This window comes from Podarcis raffonei, chromosome 15 (genome assembly GCF_027172205.1).
Source record: "Podarcis raffonei isolate rPodRaf1 chromosome 15, rPodRaf1.pri, whole genome shotgun sequence".
Lineage (NCBI taxonomy): Eukaryota > Metazoa > Chordata > Lepidosauria > Squamata > Lacertidae > Podarcis > Podarcis raffonei.
In genome coordinates this window covers 34304205-34322159 of record NC_070616.1, presented here as the reverse complement: position 1 = coordinate 34322159, position 17955 = coordinate 34304205, and the positions used below count along the sequence as shown (strand labels likewise).

The 17955-nt window shown below is 43.5% G+C and overlaps 1 protein-coding gene across 1 annotated transcript; it reads right to left on the bottom strand.

The window, feature by feature from the left end:
• Positions 1 to 8911: 8911 nt before the first annotated feature.
• On the bottom strand, positions 8912 to 17699 carry LOC128402563 (caspase-3-like). Its single transcript, XM_053366780.1, has 4 exons — positions 17461 to 17699; positions 14779 to 14951; positions 11728 to 11857; positions 8912 to 9357 (listed from the first exon to the last, which is right to left on the bottom strand). The coding sequence occupies exons 1-4, from the start codon at positions 17660 to 17662 to the stop codon at positions 9080 to 9082; spliced, it is 783 nt and encodes a 260-aa protein (XP_053222755.1). The 5' UTR covers positions 17663 to 17699; the 3' UTR covers positions 8912 to 9079.
• Positions 17700 to 17955: the final 256 nt, after the last annotated feature.

Genomic DNA, 17955 nt, shown 5'->3' with positions numbered 1-17955 from the left:
CACTGTAAGGAATGAATTTGGCACCTTCTGCATTCAGAGCTTGTGCTTGCTCGCTCCCCTAAGGGAAGTCCTGGTTTGTTGTTCCACGCCGTCAGTGGAAAGTCCGATGATGAGGTGGATCTCACATGGCCCAAGTGATAGAGGTTATGTTAGCTTTCAGTCAACAAGAGTACAGTCATTGCAACCCAGTTGGGTCCTGGGAAATTCCACAACAACCTAGGAAATCACATGCAGGATGAGGAGTGGTCAAGGCCCCTGCTCCAAACAGCTAGGATCCTTTGATTTTTTTATTTTAAAATAAAATAGTTCCAGTGCTGCCTCATAAAGGGGGGGTAGGGTAGAATCAAAATTGTAGTGTTGGGACCCTGAGGGTCATCCAGTCCAACCCCCTGCAATATAGGAATTCTGCTCACAGCCATCCCTGGGTGGGTTTGAACCACCCACCACCTGGTTAGCAGCCAGACACACTGACTCCTTGCGCCACAGTAGGGCTGTCACTTGGCAAGAAGGAGTTCAGCTGGCCTAGGATGCCTAGCCCTCAAAGTTGGTATGGATGTCCTGTATGTTCACCTCAAACGGATTTTCAGCTTTCAAGGTGTCTAGGGGCACAGAAAGAGGCCGCCTGCAACAGAAATTTGAGATAACGGATAATGGTCACTGACTGCATTGCCTGGCCAGTTTGGGCCATTCTTTTGAGATGATAAATACCTTGGTTAATTGAAGCCAGGTCACAGGCCTACCCTGTTCATACACAAAATAATGCCCTTAAGATTGGATCTGAAAGATTTGTAAGTCAAAAGAACCATTGGGAGAGGTTTCCCCAAGATATTTCCTTTGGCAGAGGAAATTTTTGGGTCATTAAGAGTCAAGATTGCTTCAGGATTGCTCTCCTGTACTATTTCAGACATGTGGTTTATGTACTTATTTATGTGTGCTTATCTTGTGCACTAAGGGACGCAGGTGGTGAACCCTGTTCATACACAAAATAATGCCCTTAAGATTGGATCTGAAAGATTTGTAAGTCAAAAGAACCATTGGGAAAGGTTTCCCCAAGATATTTCCTTTGGCAGAGGAAATTTTTGGGTCAATAAGAGTCAAGATTCCTTCAGGATTGCTCTCCTGTACTATTTCAGACATGTGGTTTATGTACTTATTTATGTGTGCTTACCTTGTGCACTAAGGGACGCAGGTGGTGCTGTGGGTTAAACCACAGAGCCTAGGGCTTGCTGATCAGAAGGTTGGCGGTTTGAATCCCCTCGACGGGGTGAGCTCCCGTTGCTTGGTCCCTGCTCCTGCCAACCTAGCAGTTCGAAATCACGTCAGTGTGCAAGTAGATAAATAGGTACCACTCTGGCAGGAAGGTAAATGGCATTTCCGTGCGCTGCTCTGGTTTCCAGAAGCGGCTTAGTCATGCTGGCCACATGACCCTGAAGCTGTCTGCGGACAAACGCTGGCTCCCTCGGCCTATAGAGCAAGATGAATGTGCAACCCCAGAGTCGGTCACGACTGGACCTAATGGTCAGGGATCCCTTTACCTTACCTTGTGCGCTTAGGAGCTTTCATTTTATTTATGGCACCTTATAATTCTTGTCACACAGGTCTTCTGCCCATTTCAAATCTTTCTAGCCATTTTATTTTAAGGGTGTTAGCTTTGGTTTGGCCTAGTGCTTTCTCTGCTGTTCCCATTATGTGTGCATTTTCTTATTCATCCTTGTTAATGTTCCTTCTGTTGAAGCAAAGCGGAGCCTTCCATGCTCCGAATAAACCTGTCCTTAAATGCTTAATTTCTGCTGCCTTTTGCAGTGCAAGATCTGAGGGGACTGACAGACTCTCTGCCACTTCCCCACCCTCTGCTATTGTGAGTCTTGCCCTTTGCTCCAGAGCTGCCTGCAACGTGAAATGGATAAAAGATGCTACTTGTGCTTTTATTTTTTAAATAATCTTTATTAATTTAAATTACACACATATACAAAGAATTTACAATCTCATACTACAAAAAGAAAATCAAAGAAAAAACAATTAAGAACAATGAAAAGAAAACACAGAAAGAAGAAAAAGCAGATTTATGTGCATAAAAACAACTTAATCTTCCTAATTAATACTTAAATAAACACTGAAATAAAAAAGACTTCTGACAAAACGAGTCTTCCAATCATTCTCATTGTACTGTTTATACTGTTGTTGTTTTCCCTGAACAGTTTTATATTCTTTAATATTGTTCCCATCTACTCCACAAACGGTATTTGTTGTGTTTACAAGTATCACTCAAGTTCTGCTAATATGGTGTGGTTGGTACAATATGATTTTATATAATCCTTAAATATTCTCCATTCTCCAAATATTTTCTGGTTCAATACTCCTCTAACTCTTCCCGTCAGTTTTGCTAGTTGTCATAGCTGTCAACTTTCAGATTTGAAAATAAGGGATCAGCAGCCTCGAAAATAAGGGATCAGGAGCCTCACATGTCCCGGAGATAGTGTACGGGATATCTAACAATCCGGGATAGCAGCGGGAAACGTCGCTGGAATAAGGGGTTTTCCTGCAAAAAAAGGGAAGGTTGACAGCTATGCTAGTTGTAAATATTCTAACATGAGTATCTGCCAATCCGTGATTGTCGGTATTCTTTCGTTTTTCCACTTCCTCACCACAAGAATTCTTGCTGCTGTGGTGGCATACATGAACAGTGGTCTTATGTCTTTTTTAATTTCTAATGGTAAAATTACCACTGCTACTTGTGCTTTTAATTGACTTATGTTTCTTTCTCTCTAATCTCGATCAATGTCAGCCAGATAACTTTTCACTACTGCTTCTGCTGAACTTTGGCTTATTTTGGAAAGAAAAATAGCTTTAAATAACTTCCAGAGGGCTCTCAGGGCAAGCAGTCATCTTGATTCAGCATTGCTCCACTTCTCAAACGGCACCGGTTCCTCACCCCTATTTTAGGCCTGTGCCAACATCACCGACTTGCCATCGTGCAATTTGTTTTAAAGCACAGTTTCACTTTAAACGAAGAGCCAGGGCCCATTTTATCAACTTGCTTGAAGATAAGCAAACCAGGCCACCCGCAGGTTGATCTGATTAGCTGGAGCCGATTAGCAAAGCTCAGACAGACTTTGTTAGGAGGGTGCAAAGTTTAGGGCACTAAAACCTGGGTGACACCGGTGCCTGCCTCCTGTTATTGGTATAGTGGCACCATCACCTAGATGTTATTCCTGGAAACACAAGGCAGAGCAGGAAACGGCAGCTTTAGTTGCCAACTGCTGGTTTTATTTTCCCCGTAAATAGCAGGGAGAGGAAATTTGTTCTTGTAATTGTTTATGGCAACCTTACAGAATGAAGTCTGTAGTGGATTGCAGGCATCTAGCGTTTGGAGCCCAGATAATTCTTGGATAATTTCAGCATGATCCTAGCTAGAAGCGTGGTGTCTTGACCTGATCACTGCAGAAGCTTTATAACTGCAAAAAAAAAAGGGGAAGAGCCTTTCCTACCATAGGCTTAAAGGACATTTAGGTAGCAGCAGCTCTCTTGACTCGTAGCATCGAAAACAAGCCTTGACAACTACTGCAATTAAGGGCTGGCTGAACGTGTGGTGTGGGGAAAGGAGATATTGGGGGCATGAGGCATAGTTTGTGCCTTGTGTCCAAAGTGTGCACAAGTTGTATGTGCGTAAGATCTCTCCATGTTCTCTGAGACACTGCAGAATCTTTAGGAATTTTTAGGAGAGCCAAGATGGCTTTTGGATTGCTCTCCTGTACTATTTTAGGTCCGTATAGTTAAAGCTATGGTTTTCCCAGTAGTGATGTATGGAAGTGAGAACTGGACCATAAAGAAGGCTGATCGCTGAAGAATTGATGCTTTTGAATTATGGTGCTGAGGAAACTCTTGAGAGTCCCATGGACTGCAAGAAGATCAAACCTCTCCATTCTTAAGGAAATCAGCCCTGATAATAATAATAATAATAATAATAATAATAATAATAATAATAATAATAATAATATAATAATATAATAATAATAATGATAATTTATTATTTATACCCCGCCCATCTGGCTGGGTTTCCCCCAACCACTCTGGGCGGTTTCCAACAAAACACTAAAATACAATAACCTAGTAAACATTAAAAGCTTCCCTAAAAAGGACTGCTTTCAGATGTCTTCTAAAAGTTTGGTAGTTATTTTTCTCTTTGACATCTGATGGGAGGGCGTTCCGCAGGGCGGGTGCCACTACTAAGAAGGCCCTCTGCCTGGTTCCCTGTAACTGAGTGCTCACTGGAAGGACAGATCGTGAAGCTGAGGCTCCAATACTTTGGCCACCTCATGAGAAGAGAAGACTCCCTGGAAAAGACCCTGATGTTGGGAAAGATGGAGGGCACAAGGAGAAGGGGACGACAGAGGACGAGATGGTTGGACAGTGTTCTCGAAGCTACCAGCATGAGTCTGACCAAACTGTGGGAGGCAGTGGAAGACAGAAGTGCCTGGCGTGCTCTGGTCCATGGGGTCACAAAGAGTCGGACATGACTAAACAACAACAACAACAATTTTAGACATGTGGTCTATATACTCATGTATGTGTGTTTACCTTGCACAGTTAGCAACATTTATTCTGTATTTGAGACTTTAGAATTACTATAACAAGCATCTGGATGACCAGCCATGAAATTCACTGGCTGACCTTAGGACATTTCACTGTCACTCAGGTGAAGAATAAGATAACCAGGTACACAGTGCTATTTTTCTAGAAAAAGAGATGCCAGAACTCACCATGAACGCCTCCCTTGTTCTCTTATAAAAGCAGTGGCGCCCACCTGAGAGGTGCCAGAACTGGCTTAAAAAAAGCCCTGCACATATTCTTCCTTGAAGGAAAGTTAGAATATAAACAAACAAACAAAAAATGCAGTTATTTTCTTAAAAAACAAAAATCCTTTTCTACATTGAAATAAGGATGTAGAAACTGGAGGTCCCTCTCTGTCACCATCACTAACTCTTGCTATTTTTAAAAATGCTATTGTTTTTACTGTAAACTGTTTTGAGCTCAACATCGCTGTTGGAAAGGTGGAATACAAATATTATCGAATCACATTATCAAATCAAATCACAAGCTTTGAACTTCATCCTGGTTGCAAAAGGGGCTAGTGAATTTGAGAGCATCGTTCGAAACTCCCGTTGTTCTGGGCGCGTTTTGCGACAGGGAATTCCATTAATGCGAGCTGTTTCTGAGCCTAAGATTACAGATTAAAACTGCCACTGCTGGAGGAAAAGGATGACCTTTTTCTGACTCCCCACTTCCAGCCACTCTCTGAAGACTGGAGAAGGGATCTTCACAACAATATTAGGGGGGCGGGCAGGGGAAGTGGGGGTTTGTGTTTTGCAGTCTTCAGATGACGCTCCATTGTGGCGCCCGTAACCTAGGTTTAAGGTGCCATTTAGCTCCCACCTTTCATATCCCAGTTTCTGACACTGCTTGAGAGATTATTAGCTACCCTTCGTGAATTTTGCCTATCTTCCCAGAGAGGGCTACCTGGTGCCTACTCTATTTATCCATCAGGCAAAAACTGTTTTTATTTTACCAAGCCTTTAGGTTTTCTAGATCTCAGCCTGTTATTTCCATAAGGGGTTTTATGCTATTATATTTTATTGTTTTATTGATTTGTGTGTGTAAAACACCCTTGGAATTGTTTGTGATGAAGGGTAGCATAGAAATAGACTCATTCACTCTCCAATCCATCCATCTCACTCATTTTTTATCTATGGAAGATCGATAGACACGGCTCTTTATAAGCAAAACCCAAGTCTTTATCCTAAGGAGTTTATATTAAAATTTAGATTTGGATACGCCAAGCCAGGGTAGCAAAAGTGATGAATATGAACACATCCATTCCTGCAATGCTCTTGTTGTGGCTCAAGAACATTATGTATCCTGCATTTTAGAATAATCAATTATCCATTTCCATCTCACTTCACCCCAAGGGCTTGGGCAGGTTGTAGCAGTTTAAAATATACAACACAATAAAACCAGCTTACGATAATGCTCCACACCCAATAAAACCACACTCGGACTGTTCTCTTAGTAAGCACATGACAAGTCTTTTAATTTTCTTGGCTGGTGGCAGAGAGCCGAGTGTGATTCAGAATCTAATTACTAGGGCAACTAGCCAGGGGAGCTGAATTTTCTTTCTGGTAGAGAGAGGGACAAGGATGCAAGCTCCCTGCAACTGCCCCTTCCCTTGGTGGTGGCTGAGGTCAGGATCATTTCCCCCTTGCTGTAATGTTCTTCCTGGAAGGCTGGAGTGCAACCTTACTGTTTCCAGTAAGTAAGTATAGTATAGTATAGTATAGTATAGTATAGTATAGTATAGTATAGTATAGTATAGTATAGTTAGTTTAGTTCCCTGGTGGATGGTTTTATGGTTTTTTTTGGAAATCGTTTTTATTTGATTTTACAAATATAAATTTAGAACTTTCCAAATGCATATCCATATATAGAGATTACTCTGAATCTCAAGACTTCTCCCCATTCCATCCATAGGTCCTATTGTCAATGTTTACAACTGCATATTATTCCATATTCTATATTTTTCAATCCATATCATCCATAGTATTACATTGCAAGTGGGTTTCAAATCCTGCTAATCTTTCCATCTGCTTGCAGTAGTCTCCTAGATGAATCTTCCCCATTCTTTTTAGAAGTTTTTGATGTCTTGGTTCCTGAGTTTTCCCGTCAGCTTTGCCATTTCAGCGTAGTCCATCGGCTTAACTTGCCATTCTTCTCTGGTACAGACTCTGTCTTCTTTCCATGGCGGATGGTTAAAGATTTATTGAAAAACCAAAAATCTCCTCCCATGGCTTATTACCAACTGTTGGAAATGAACATCACCCTTCATTACATGCTAAACAGAAGGCTGTGCCTGGAGTCCTAGTGCTCATGCACACACACAGCCCACATTAAGCAGGTGCGGGAAACTGGGGGTCTTCCAGATGTTGCTGAATTTCAACTCCCATCAGCCCTGACCACTGGGCTGTGCCTGCTAGGGCTGATGGGAGTTGTAGTCCATCAACATCTGGAGGACCAACAGTTCCTTACAGCTGCATTAGAGACATGCAGTAACCCAGACTGGGCGCCTAGTGTGGCTACCCCTGTTCTGTAGAATAGCATTCCTTTCAAGATACAACAGGTGCTCACTATCTGCTTTCTGGAAACAATTGGAGACATTTTTGTTCTGACGGGCTTCCCCAACTGGATAAAATGGGTGTTTATCACAAGTATCTACCATATTTTTCCATCTATAAGATGCCCCCATGTATAAGACGCCCCATATTTTTGGGGGATTCAGATTTAAGAAAATGGGGGGAGATGTACCCATGTATGAAACACCCCCTAATTTTGGACATTTATTTCTTAGGGAAAAAACCTAGTCTTATACAGGGAAAAATACGGTACTTTGCTATGGTTTCAGTCTTGCTTAAAATATATTTGCTGCTATTGCATCTTAACTGGTTTTAATCATTTCATGTGCAAATTGCCTCAGGAGGGTTGTTCAGAAGGCAATAATAAATCAATGATTATTAAGAGGCGTCCATCTCTCTCCTCTTTGGAGACTGTGCAGAAGAAGCTGAACCCTGAAGAACGACAGTCGCGGCAACATGATTTTAACAAGGCGTCTCCAAAGGGAAAAACAGGGACGAGAATAGGAAACAGCTGGACGAGAATAGAAGCTTCCCCTGGCAAACAGGATAAGTTGAGGCCAGGTGAGCTGTACACCTGCTCAGTCTGCTGTCCAGGTACTCATTGTTGATGGACAACTTCAAGGTTCACTCCTGATCTCTGTTCTTACACTTCTCTTTAAACCAGACTGGGACTGGACAGCCTTTCCGGCAGAGGACTGTCCCATGGCAATATTTCATGGACAGAATTGTCTCAGTAGCACATGGGGCCACCTTGTTCTATACACTGACCATGAAGCTTTTTCCAAGAGTGGATCTTTTAAGTATGCAACATAGCAGCCTAGTAGGGTGGTATCAATACGGCAGAGGGAAATAGATACTGCTGAGATATATTTTCTTTTTCTAGCAGAAGCCCCAGAGGTAGGGAACCTCAAAGCAGCCCAGTGATAGCTATACATGCTCAGAAGGCGTGGAGTGTAGAATGTAATGGAGTAGCCTTGAAGAAGGCATGGAACCCTGAACAGGACCACCCCATGCTGTAATGTTTTGCTGCAGGATCCACAGGTCTTCATTGAAGCAGAGGGAGCAGGAATACCCTTTTCTTAGGTCTGGGACAAGTTGGGTGTTTAGGCCACCTCAGATGTTAGGCAACAGGTTCGCTAAATTAGATTTTGAAAACTGAGGGAAGAGCAGAAGGCACACATAATAATAATATAATAATAATAATAATTTATTATTTATACCCTGCCCATCTGGCTGAGTTTCCCCAGCCACTCTGGGCGGCTCCCAATCAAGTATTAAAAACAATACAGTGTTAAATATTAAAAACTTCCCTGAACAGGGCTGCCTTCAGATGTCTTTTAAAGATAGGATTGCTACTTATTTCCTTCACATCTGATGGGAGGGTGTTCCACAGGGTGGGCGCCACTACCGAGAAGGCCCTCTGTCTGGTTCCCTGTAACCTTACTTCTCGCAATGAGGGAACCGCCAGAAGGCCCTCAGCGCTGGATCTCAGGGTCTGGGCTGAACGATGGGGGTGGAGACGCTCCTTCAGGTATACAGGACCGAGGCCGTTTAGGGCTTTAAAGGTCAGCACCAAAACTTTGAATTGTGCTCGGAAACGTACTGGGAGCCAATGCAGATCTCTCAGATCTGGTGTTATGTGGTCCTGGTGGCCACTCCCAGTCACCAGTCTAGCTGCCGCATTCTGGATTAATTGCAGTTTCTGGGTCACCTTCAAAGGTAGCCCCACGTACTATAAACCTCCATCCTATCAGATGTGCTTGAGTTATTCACCCTTCATTGGAGAGCAAAAAGGCCATTATTGCCCAGTTTGCAACAATCACACGTTTCTCATGGTGGAGCTGCTTCCTGGCTTCACAGGAGTCCTTGTCCAGACAAGGAATGCGGCTGATTCCTTACACTTCGTTGCTGCTACACTCCCTGGTGGAACTGGAGAGATCACCTGGGGCCTGTCTTCCTTGTGAGAAGGGGTACACCTCTCTCACCATCTTGGTGACGAAGCAGGGCATTTCTTTACCTCCTCTGTATTTCCCTTTCGCTTCCTGCAAGGCGACTGTCCCGCTAATTCGGGTCATCAAACTGGCAACTTCAAGATGGCATTCCTCTCCTTCTAGCAGGTCCAGCAAGGCCTTGAGGAACATGGATTCCCACCGATTGATGAACGAAGCGTAGCCTGAAAACACCAGGAAAAAAGAACTTGAAGAGCACTGGTCTCCTTCAGCAAGGTGGTGCCTTGAAAACAAATTTCTTGGCAGCAATCATGCTTCTTCTATTAGAGCTACTCTAGTACATTTCAGCCACAACCCCACAAATCTACCCATACATATGCACACTTCAAAATCGGAAGAATCTTTATTTGCATCGGCCACTAGCCATAGCAATGAAATAAAATGTGCTGAAGATAGAGGTAAAAACTTAACTATAGAAAATCCATTCCGGGGTTTTGCATCAATAATCAAATTGTAGATCTTATTCTAATTGCCCCCGCTAAAAACCTTGCAGTTTTTGCTGTCACCTGATCATCTTGATCTGCTAAAAGAAAGGACACAGTAGCAATGGTTGAGCGACCCGGCATGGACAATAAAAGAGGGGTAAGGTAAAGAACCCCTAGACGGTTACGTCCAGTCAAAGGCAACTATGGGGTTGCGGAGCTCATCTCGCTTTCAGCCTGAGGGAGCCAGCGTTTGTTCACAGACAGCTTTCCGGGTCATGTGGCCAGTATGACTAAACTGCTTCTGATGCAATGGGACACTGTGACAGAAACCAGAGCACACGGGAATGCTGTTTACCTTCCCGCCGCAATGGTACCTATTTATCTACTTGCACTGGTGTGCTTTAGAACTGCTAGGTTGGCAGGAGCTGGGACAAAGCAACGGGAGCTCACCCCATCACAGGGATTTGAACTGCTGACCTTCTGACTGGCAAGCCCAAGAGGCTCAGTGGTTTAGACCACAACGCCACCCACGTTAGAGGAGTAATAGAGGGGTAGTAACCTCACTCCTCCAATCTTTATAAAGAGTGCACACTTACTTGGGCATACTTGGGTGAAATTTGCTTCGATCTTGTACAGGGCTGGGTTGCTAGGCATACATAAAGAAGAGTCCTGCTGGGTCAAGCCAGTCCAGCATTCTGTACTCACAGCGGCCAATCAGATGCCTTTGGGACGCTCTCAGCAGGACCTGAGTGCAACAGCCCTCTCCATAGCTCAGTCGGTAGAGCATGAGACTCTTCATCACAGGGTCTTGGGTTCGAGCCCCATGTTGGGCAAAAGATTCCTGCATTGCAAGGGGTTGGAATAGTTGACCCTCACGGTCCCTTCCAACTCTACAACTCTGTGATCCCAGCAGTTTGGTATCCTGAGGCATACCTTTAAAGGCCTATGCGGCCTAGGACCCACATACCTACAGGACCGCCTCTCCTGGTATGCCCCGCGGAGGACCTTAAGGTCCATAAACAGCAACACTCTAGAGGTCCTGGGCCCTAAGGAAGTCAGATTAGCCTCAACCAGAACCAGGGCCTTTTCAATACTGGCTCTGGCCTGGTGGAACGCTCTGTCACAAGAGACTTGGGCCCTGCGGGATCTGATTTCTTTCCGCAGGGCCTGCAAGACAGAGCTGTTCCACCTGGCCTCTGGTTTGGACTCAGTCTGACCCTTATGTTTCCCTCCCTTTATGTGATCTATGGGTTACTTTTAAAATGAGGCTGCATTTTAAATTGCACTTTAACCTGCATTTTAAATAGGGTTCCCCTCCTATTATGTTTTCACTAATTTTTACTGGTGTTAGCCGCCCTGAACCTGGCTCTGGCCGGGGAGGGCGGGGTATAAATTATTATTATTATTATTATTGTTATTATTATTATTCCCCCTCCGACACTGCAGGCAGATGAGAAACTAGGTTTTATTTCACCCGCGTCAAAGACCCAGTTTGGCACACCTCCCAACATGCATTTGCATATGGGGGGCGAGCCTCAATGGTGCCCCTTTGACGGTTTCATCAGGGGCAAAGAAACCCAGCTACCCCCCCCCCCAATAGCTAGGGTTGGAGCTTTGAAGCTAGTAGCAACAGACAGCCTTCCCGTCCCCCTATTTTTTCCTCTCTTTTTTTTAGTTTTTTATTGTTATTTTTCAATGTTATACATTTCATTAGTTTGACAATGCATTTAACATTTCGAAATTTGACTTCCCCCTCTTTCTGCGGTTCCTTACATTTATTTTTTAAAATAATCTTATGCATACCCAAATTCATTTAACTTGCTCAATTAATTATCGACTGTAAATATATACTCTTATAAAACTGCAGGTTATTACAATAAGCTTGCTAATGAGCAATGGACAGCCTTAATCTACCTGAACATGTCTAATAACTCTTTAAAGTCGTTGAGGTTGATGGTCATCCTGACGTATTGTGGGAATGAATTTCATAGCTTATGTGTGGTGAAAAGGAATTGTTTCTTTTGCCTGTCCCAAGCCTTAGTATTATATGAGAGAGAGAGAGAGAGAGAGAGAGAGAGAGAGAGAGAGAGAGAGAGAGGACCTACATACCTGGACTGCAAGAATACATCACTGCAGTGTCTTGAGGAATGGAGAGATAGTGTGAGAAACACTCAGTCTGTGCTTCACCGCTGTCTGTCTGCAGCCAAACACCTTGATCAATTTCCACTCCACGGCAGGCCTAGAAAGCACAGCAAATGCAACCGCTATATGGCTGGAAACATGAACAGGAGTTTTCTATGCTGCGACATTTTGTTGCAGCAGGTCCAACATCCTAGCTAGCGCTTAACAAACAATACTGGACAATCTGTTATTGATAAAAAAAAAATACAACAAGCAATGGAGCTTTTTGCAATGTGTGTCATTTTGGGTGTGTGCCCTGGGTGGTGGTAAGAGAACTGGGGTCCGTGAATATGCCCCTATTTTCATTTCTGAAATGTTTATGGCTGTGCTTTCCCCACCAGAGTTATATTTCTAGTCAGTGTTTCTGTGTGTGCTTCTAAAAGCATCCTTCTTGTCCCATGTGCCTAACCCAGAGAATAAAGCCTAGATCCTCTGTATTTTGCCTTCATCTGTTGCTTTGAGGTTTTTTTCCTGTCCCAGAACACATTTATCAGAATCATGATCCCTTTGCTGTGCAATTTTGCTGCCTACCCATTTGTTTCCAGGCTCAGTTCAGGGCTCAAACTACAAATGCCTTTGAGATGTGCTGCTTCATTTAACATGCAGGTTTTTGTTTTTTTAAAGTGCAAATAGCATCACTCAGGAGGGGATAATTATTGGGAGAAGGGGAAATGTAACTCTTTCCTCCCTGCTGTGGTCTTGAGAAGGACGCCTCTTCTGAAGCTGGTACAGTGGTACCTTGGTTCCCAAACTTAATCCGTTCTGGAAGTCTGTTCCAAAACCAAAGTGTTATAAAAGCAAGCCATGCTTTCCCATAGAAAGTAATGCAAAATGGATTAATTTGTTCCAGACTTTTAAAAACAACCCCTAAAACAGCAATTTAGCATGGATTTTACTATCTAACAAGACCATTGATCCATAAAATGAAAGCAATAATCAATGTACTGTACTATAAAATAAATAAGACAGAATTGTAGGTGATAAAAATTAAAATTATTATTTTTTCTTATGTGCACTGATGATAGTCATTGCTTGGTTGGGGGGCTTTTATCCATTTCTGCAGTCACACAATCAATCAATCAATCAGTAGCTGAACTGGGTTCCACACAGTCACAAAAACAAGTCACAAAAATGAAGTCACAAACCACAGTCACAAGTCAGCCCCATAAAACAAAGAACAAGTCACAGTCAAAAAAATGAAAAAGCCACACAAACAAAAATGCAAAAAAAATAGCAAAAACAAAAGCACCAAATATCACCTCCGTGTTGCGTAGGTGCTCAGGACTCAACAGCTGACAGACTCAACAGGAAGCCTCTGAATAGCAGCTGGGATTTACCGTATTTTTTGCTCTATAAGACTCACTTTTTCCCTCCTAAAAAGTAAGGGGAAATGTGTGTGCGTCTTATGGAGCGAATGCAGGCTGCGCAGCTATCCCAGAAGCCAGAACAGCAAGAGGGATCGCTGCTTTCGCTGCGCAGAGATCCCTCTTGCTGTTCTGGCTTCTGAGATTCATAATATTTTTTTTCTTGTTTTCCTCCTCCAAAAACTAGGTGCGTCTTGTGGTCTGGTGCATCTTATAGAGCGAAAAATACAGTAATTTAAAAATGGAACACACTCAACAGGAAGCGGAACATGTTCAGCTTCCAAAGCAAAGTTCACAAAGACCTACTTCCTGGTTTGCAGCATTCTGTTTCCAAGTTCTTCATAAACTAAGCTGTTCTAAAACCAAGGTACCACTGTATTTGCCTTTAGGAGGAAATCCCCCATGTTGACACCAGCCACGATGAGTCAAACATCCGGGAAGGTTCAGAGAATATAGGTTACACTGATACGATGAGTCCAGGAAATGCAGTAAAGTTAATGCAGATGATTCCTTGATGAACAAAATGAGTTAGTCCCTGATGACAAATGGGCAAGAAAATAAACCTTTTCCTCTTCCTTTTGGCATTTGAGTCATACACTCTAGAACTGAAACCAAGCACAGTCTGAGTAGCCGTTTTTCCAGAACGCAAGGTTTTACATGGGTTAAGCACGCATTTCATGTATTTTTTCAATGTGTCTCGATATACAGTGGTACCTCGGGTTAAGTACTTAATTCGTTCTGGAGGTCTGTTCTTAACCTGAAACTGTTCTTAACCTGAAGCACCACTTTAGCTAATGGGGCCTCCTGCTGCGCCACCGGAGCACAACTTCTGTTCTCATCCTGAAGCAAAGTTCTTAACCTAAAGCACTATTTCTGGGTTAGCGGAGTCTGTAACCTGAAGCGTATGTAACCTGAGGTACCATTGTAAGTGGAAAACACTGCTTTGCTGGAAGTGAGTGCATGGAAAGGGTGGAAAACCAAGGAAGGAGAGGAGGAACAGAATGGAGTGGCTGGAAACCTGAACAAGAGCCTTGAACACCGCAACATTTTGCTGTAGCAGGTCCAACATCCTAGCTAGCTTATGGTTGCTAAAACGAATACAACAGTCAGTAGAGCTTTTAGCAACATGTGCCATTTTTGTGTGTGTGCCCCAGGCAGTGATTTTTGGTAAGAGATCTGGGGTTTATGAATATGTCCCTAGCAGTGGCGTAGCGTGGGTTGTCAGCACCCGGGGCAAGGCAAGTAATTTGCACCCCCTAACCCGTGGATTTTAGCAGGGGGCAGAGAGCTGCGAGTGCGAGCGCGCCCCCCCAGATGTTGCGCCCGGTGCGGCCGGCCCCCCTGCACCCCCCACGCTACGCCACTGGTCCCTAGTTTCATTTTTAAAAGGTTGAAGACTGTGCTTTCCCCACCACCGTTATGTTTCGATACACCATGCTGCGGAAAAGCTGGCATGCTTACGGGACAGAGAAGCCTTTCCCCGTGCTCATAATTATTGTGACCGTTTAAACAGTGAAGTCACAAGCTTGCAGCTACAGAGATTGTCTGAATTTCCCCATCATCCTCACAGACGGGTTTACACACAAGTCAACAAGCTTGCAGCTCCAGATGTTACCTGAATGAAGAAGATTTTGGGTTTCCCAGCCAGTTTGTGACACCTCTCAGGTTCTAATATCTGGAAAATACGCTTGAGCTGAACTGGCTGTCCTTCGCAGTCATAGATAATCCCTTCTTCTCCGTGACTGGACAGAATGCTTACAAAAAACTCCCCGTGATCTGCGTGACATTCTGCAAAAGATACAGCACAGAGTAATACACTGCCACCATTCATATTATCTTATGATGCAAACTGATACCCCACCTTTCCAGGCTAATAATAATAATAATAATAATAATTGTTAAGTTATGGGTGAACATATCAGACAACCCAGCAATTCTTCAAACAGCTCTTGTTTATTCACAGGCCAGAACAGAACTGAACTGAAGGGTTCAGCCAGCCTGCTTATATAGAGCTCCACTAGAACGCAACAGTAACCATTTTCTGTAACTAGCCAATCACTGAACGTCACTTTCGATCCCCTATTTGCATATGTGGACCTGAACTATCTACAGTATCCCCCTGCTGGCCCAGGGTGAGAACTTCAGTACATAACAACAACAACAACAACAACAACAACAACAACAACAACAACAATTTATTTATACCCTGCCTTCCCCAGCCAGAACCAGGCTCAGGGCGGCTAACACCAATAAAATTACAATAAAACATAATAGGGGGGGAAAAACCAGTTAATTAAAATATGGGTTAAAATACAATTTAAAATGCAGCCTCATTTTAGTAGTAGCCCATAAATCATGAGTGCTGCAACTCCATAGTCACCTTTGGACTTAACCGTCCAGGGGTCCTTTACCTATTTACCTTTACTATGGGGTCATGCATTTATATTAAAGGGTCTCTAAACCAGCTGGATAACTATTAAATTTTCATTTTCAGTACAAAATTCATGTACGGTAATAAAAGACCTGCTCTCACTCTCTTTTTAAAAAATCATCGGTTTACATAATGTTTTCCCTTCATGCAAAAGTTACCGACCCTTTGCAACTACGCATTATTTACATTCACATGGGCAGGCGAAGCAGGGTGGCTGGTTATGCCCACGATTTTGGCAGCTTTTGCACACAGCTCAGCTATTGACGCCGGATGAAAAGGTAAGAGGTGGGGCATCATGTGTGAAGCGAAGCAGGGATCCAAAGTTCAAACTGATCTGCTTGACGACGAGTCTCGTATGAAGTTCTAAGTGCAAAAGGGGTTTTGTGCACAGACAGGCGATGGGGAGGGGCTTAATCTTTACTATTGTCAATGACTAGCGATTCTTTTAGTTGTTTTAGATATTTGTAATCCACCCTTCACCAAAAAGGTCCCAGGGGGGCAGACATTAAAATTAAAACCATCATTAACCACAAGTAAAATTGAAAGTATCAAAGTTGGCCCACGATCCAGATTAAAACACACAGTAGTTTAAAACAAGAAATTCAAAAGATGGGTCTTGCTATCTTGCCGATCTGCATTTGTGACAAACCTCTCAGATGTGTTGTTCGCAAAGATTAGCAATTGGCACACAAATATATTTTTGCTGAATCTGGCAGACCAGGAAGCAGATCCTGTATTGGCATGCTCTTCTATTTCCCAAACACAATACTGTATAGACTACACACTCTGCATCGGTGTGCACCCATTGCTGGTTTAGGAAGTGCTGTATCGAAGACATTAGTCGCAATCCACTGTCTATCCTGTTGTGTCTTATGAAATACTGTGTTTTGATGCCTCCCCTCCCACCCCCAAACTGGCTTCAATCTGAATTGAGGAAAAGGCTTGACGTAGCTGCATAATAAGCTGGTAATGCGTGCACAGCCATAGAATCACAGCACTGGAAAGGGGATCCCTGACCCCTGCAAGATCTGCAATGCAAGGTGTAACTTCCGCACCCCTGATAGGTAACCCTGAAGCCTGTGCTTCAATACATGCAGCAAAAGAAGAGCCTGCCATCTCCCAAGGCTGCTGAACAGCACTTGCTGTTAGGACGTTTCTCCTAAAGTGAAACCTTGCTCCACTCATTTATTCCAGCTCTGGAACCGCAGAGGATAAAATCTGCTGTGTATTCTGAATGACAGCCCTTCAGATATTTGAAGACCACTATTACATCTTCCCAAAATTGTCACTTCTTCAGAGTAAACATACCCAGCTCCAAGAACCCAAGAAAAGCCTTGCTGCATGAGGTCAGTGACCCATCAGATCAGACCTCCAAGTGTCCCTGTTTTTCAGAATTCTGGATTTACAGAAGCCATCCCGGTTTCTGTTTTGATCCCGGAATGTCCTTAGGGCATCTCTATTTTCATTGGAGAAATGTTGGAGAGTATAGAGTTATCCAACCCCCCAAGCCACCTGAAGGCAGCCCTGAATAGGGAAGTTTTAAAAAAATGTTTAGTGTTTTTATATATGCTGGAAGCCGGTCAGAGTGGCTGGGGCAACCCAGACAGATGGGTGGGGTACAAAGAGTACAATTATTCATATAATTATGATGAAATAGGACGTCACTATTGGAGAAATGTTGGAGGGTATGCCATTAGGTCCGGCACCCTGTTCTTACACCAGCCAACCAGATACCTATGGGAAGCTCATAATCAAGACCCAAGTGCAAGAGCTTTTTCCCCTCCTGTGGTTTCCAGAAACTGAAGCCTTCTTATTTGGACATGTTCCAGGCTGTCAAACACAACAGAAGCCAAGCCGTACACATACCTTCCTCATAAAGTTCTTCTATTTTTTTAGCTGTCAAGTCAAGGTGAATTTTCACGGCATAATGGCACTTGGATAATGCTTTGAAAATCCTGTCTGCTTCCCTCCTGGCTCCCGGTCTTGAGGTGAGTTTGCTTTCTGCATTTCTTCCGTGGAAATTGTAATTGACAATGATCAGAGCCCTGTTCTTCGTTTGGCTCGCCATCCTAGGAATCACCTCCGCTGTCACCAAACAGAAAGTGTGCACACCTGTAGATATATAGGGTATATATAATCTTTGTTCCGCTGAGCTGTGCTATGACTCAGCTTGAGGGTGGGGCTATGAAAGAAAAACCACAATGAGTTTGATTAGGCAGGCTTGGTTGCATGATATGAAGTGCTAATTAGACACATAAGGACATATGAACACAGGCCACAAATGCATTGTACATTTAAAACAGTCACATGTCACTTTAAACTGCCAGTGGTTTCCCCCAAAGAATCCTGGGAGCTCTAATG

Excerpts from the sequence above, each read along its gene's own strand:
- LOC128402563 (XM_053366780.1), bottom strand. The coding sequence starts at position 17,662 with ATGGCGAGCCAAACGAAGAACAGGGCTCTGATCATTGTCAATTACAAT. Across the intron at positions 14,952-17,460 it reads AGAAGAACTTTATGAGGAAG|AATGTCACGCAGATCACGGG; the intron begins GTATGTGTACGG and ends TATCTTTTGCAG. Across the intron at positions 11,858-14,778 it reads CCAAAATCTTCTTCATTCAG|GCCTGCCGTGGAGTGGAAAT; the intron begins GTAACATCTGGA and ends TGTGCTTTCTAG.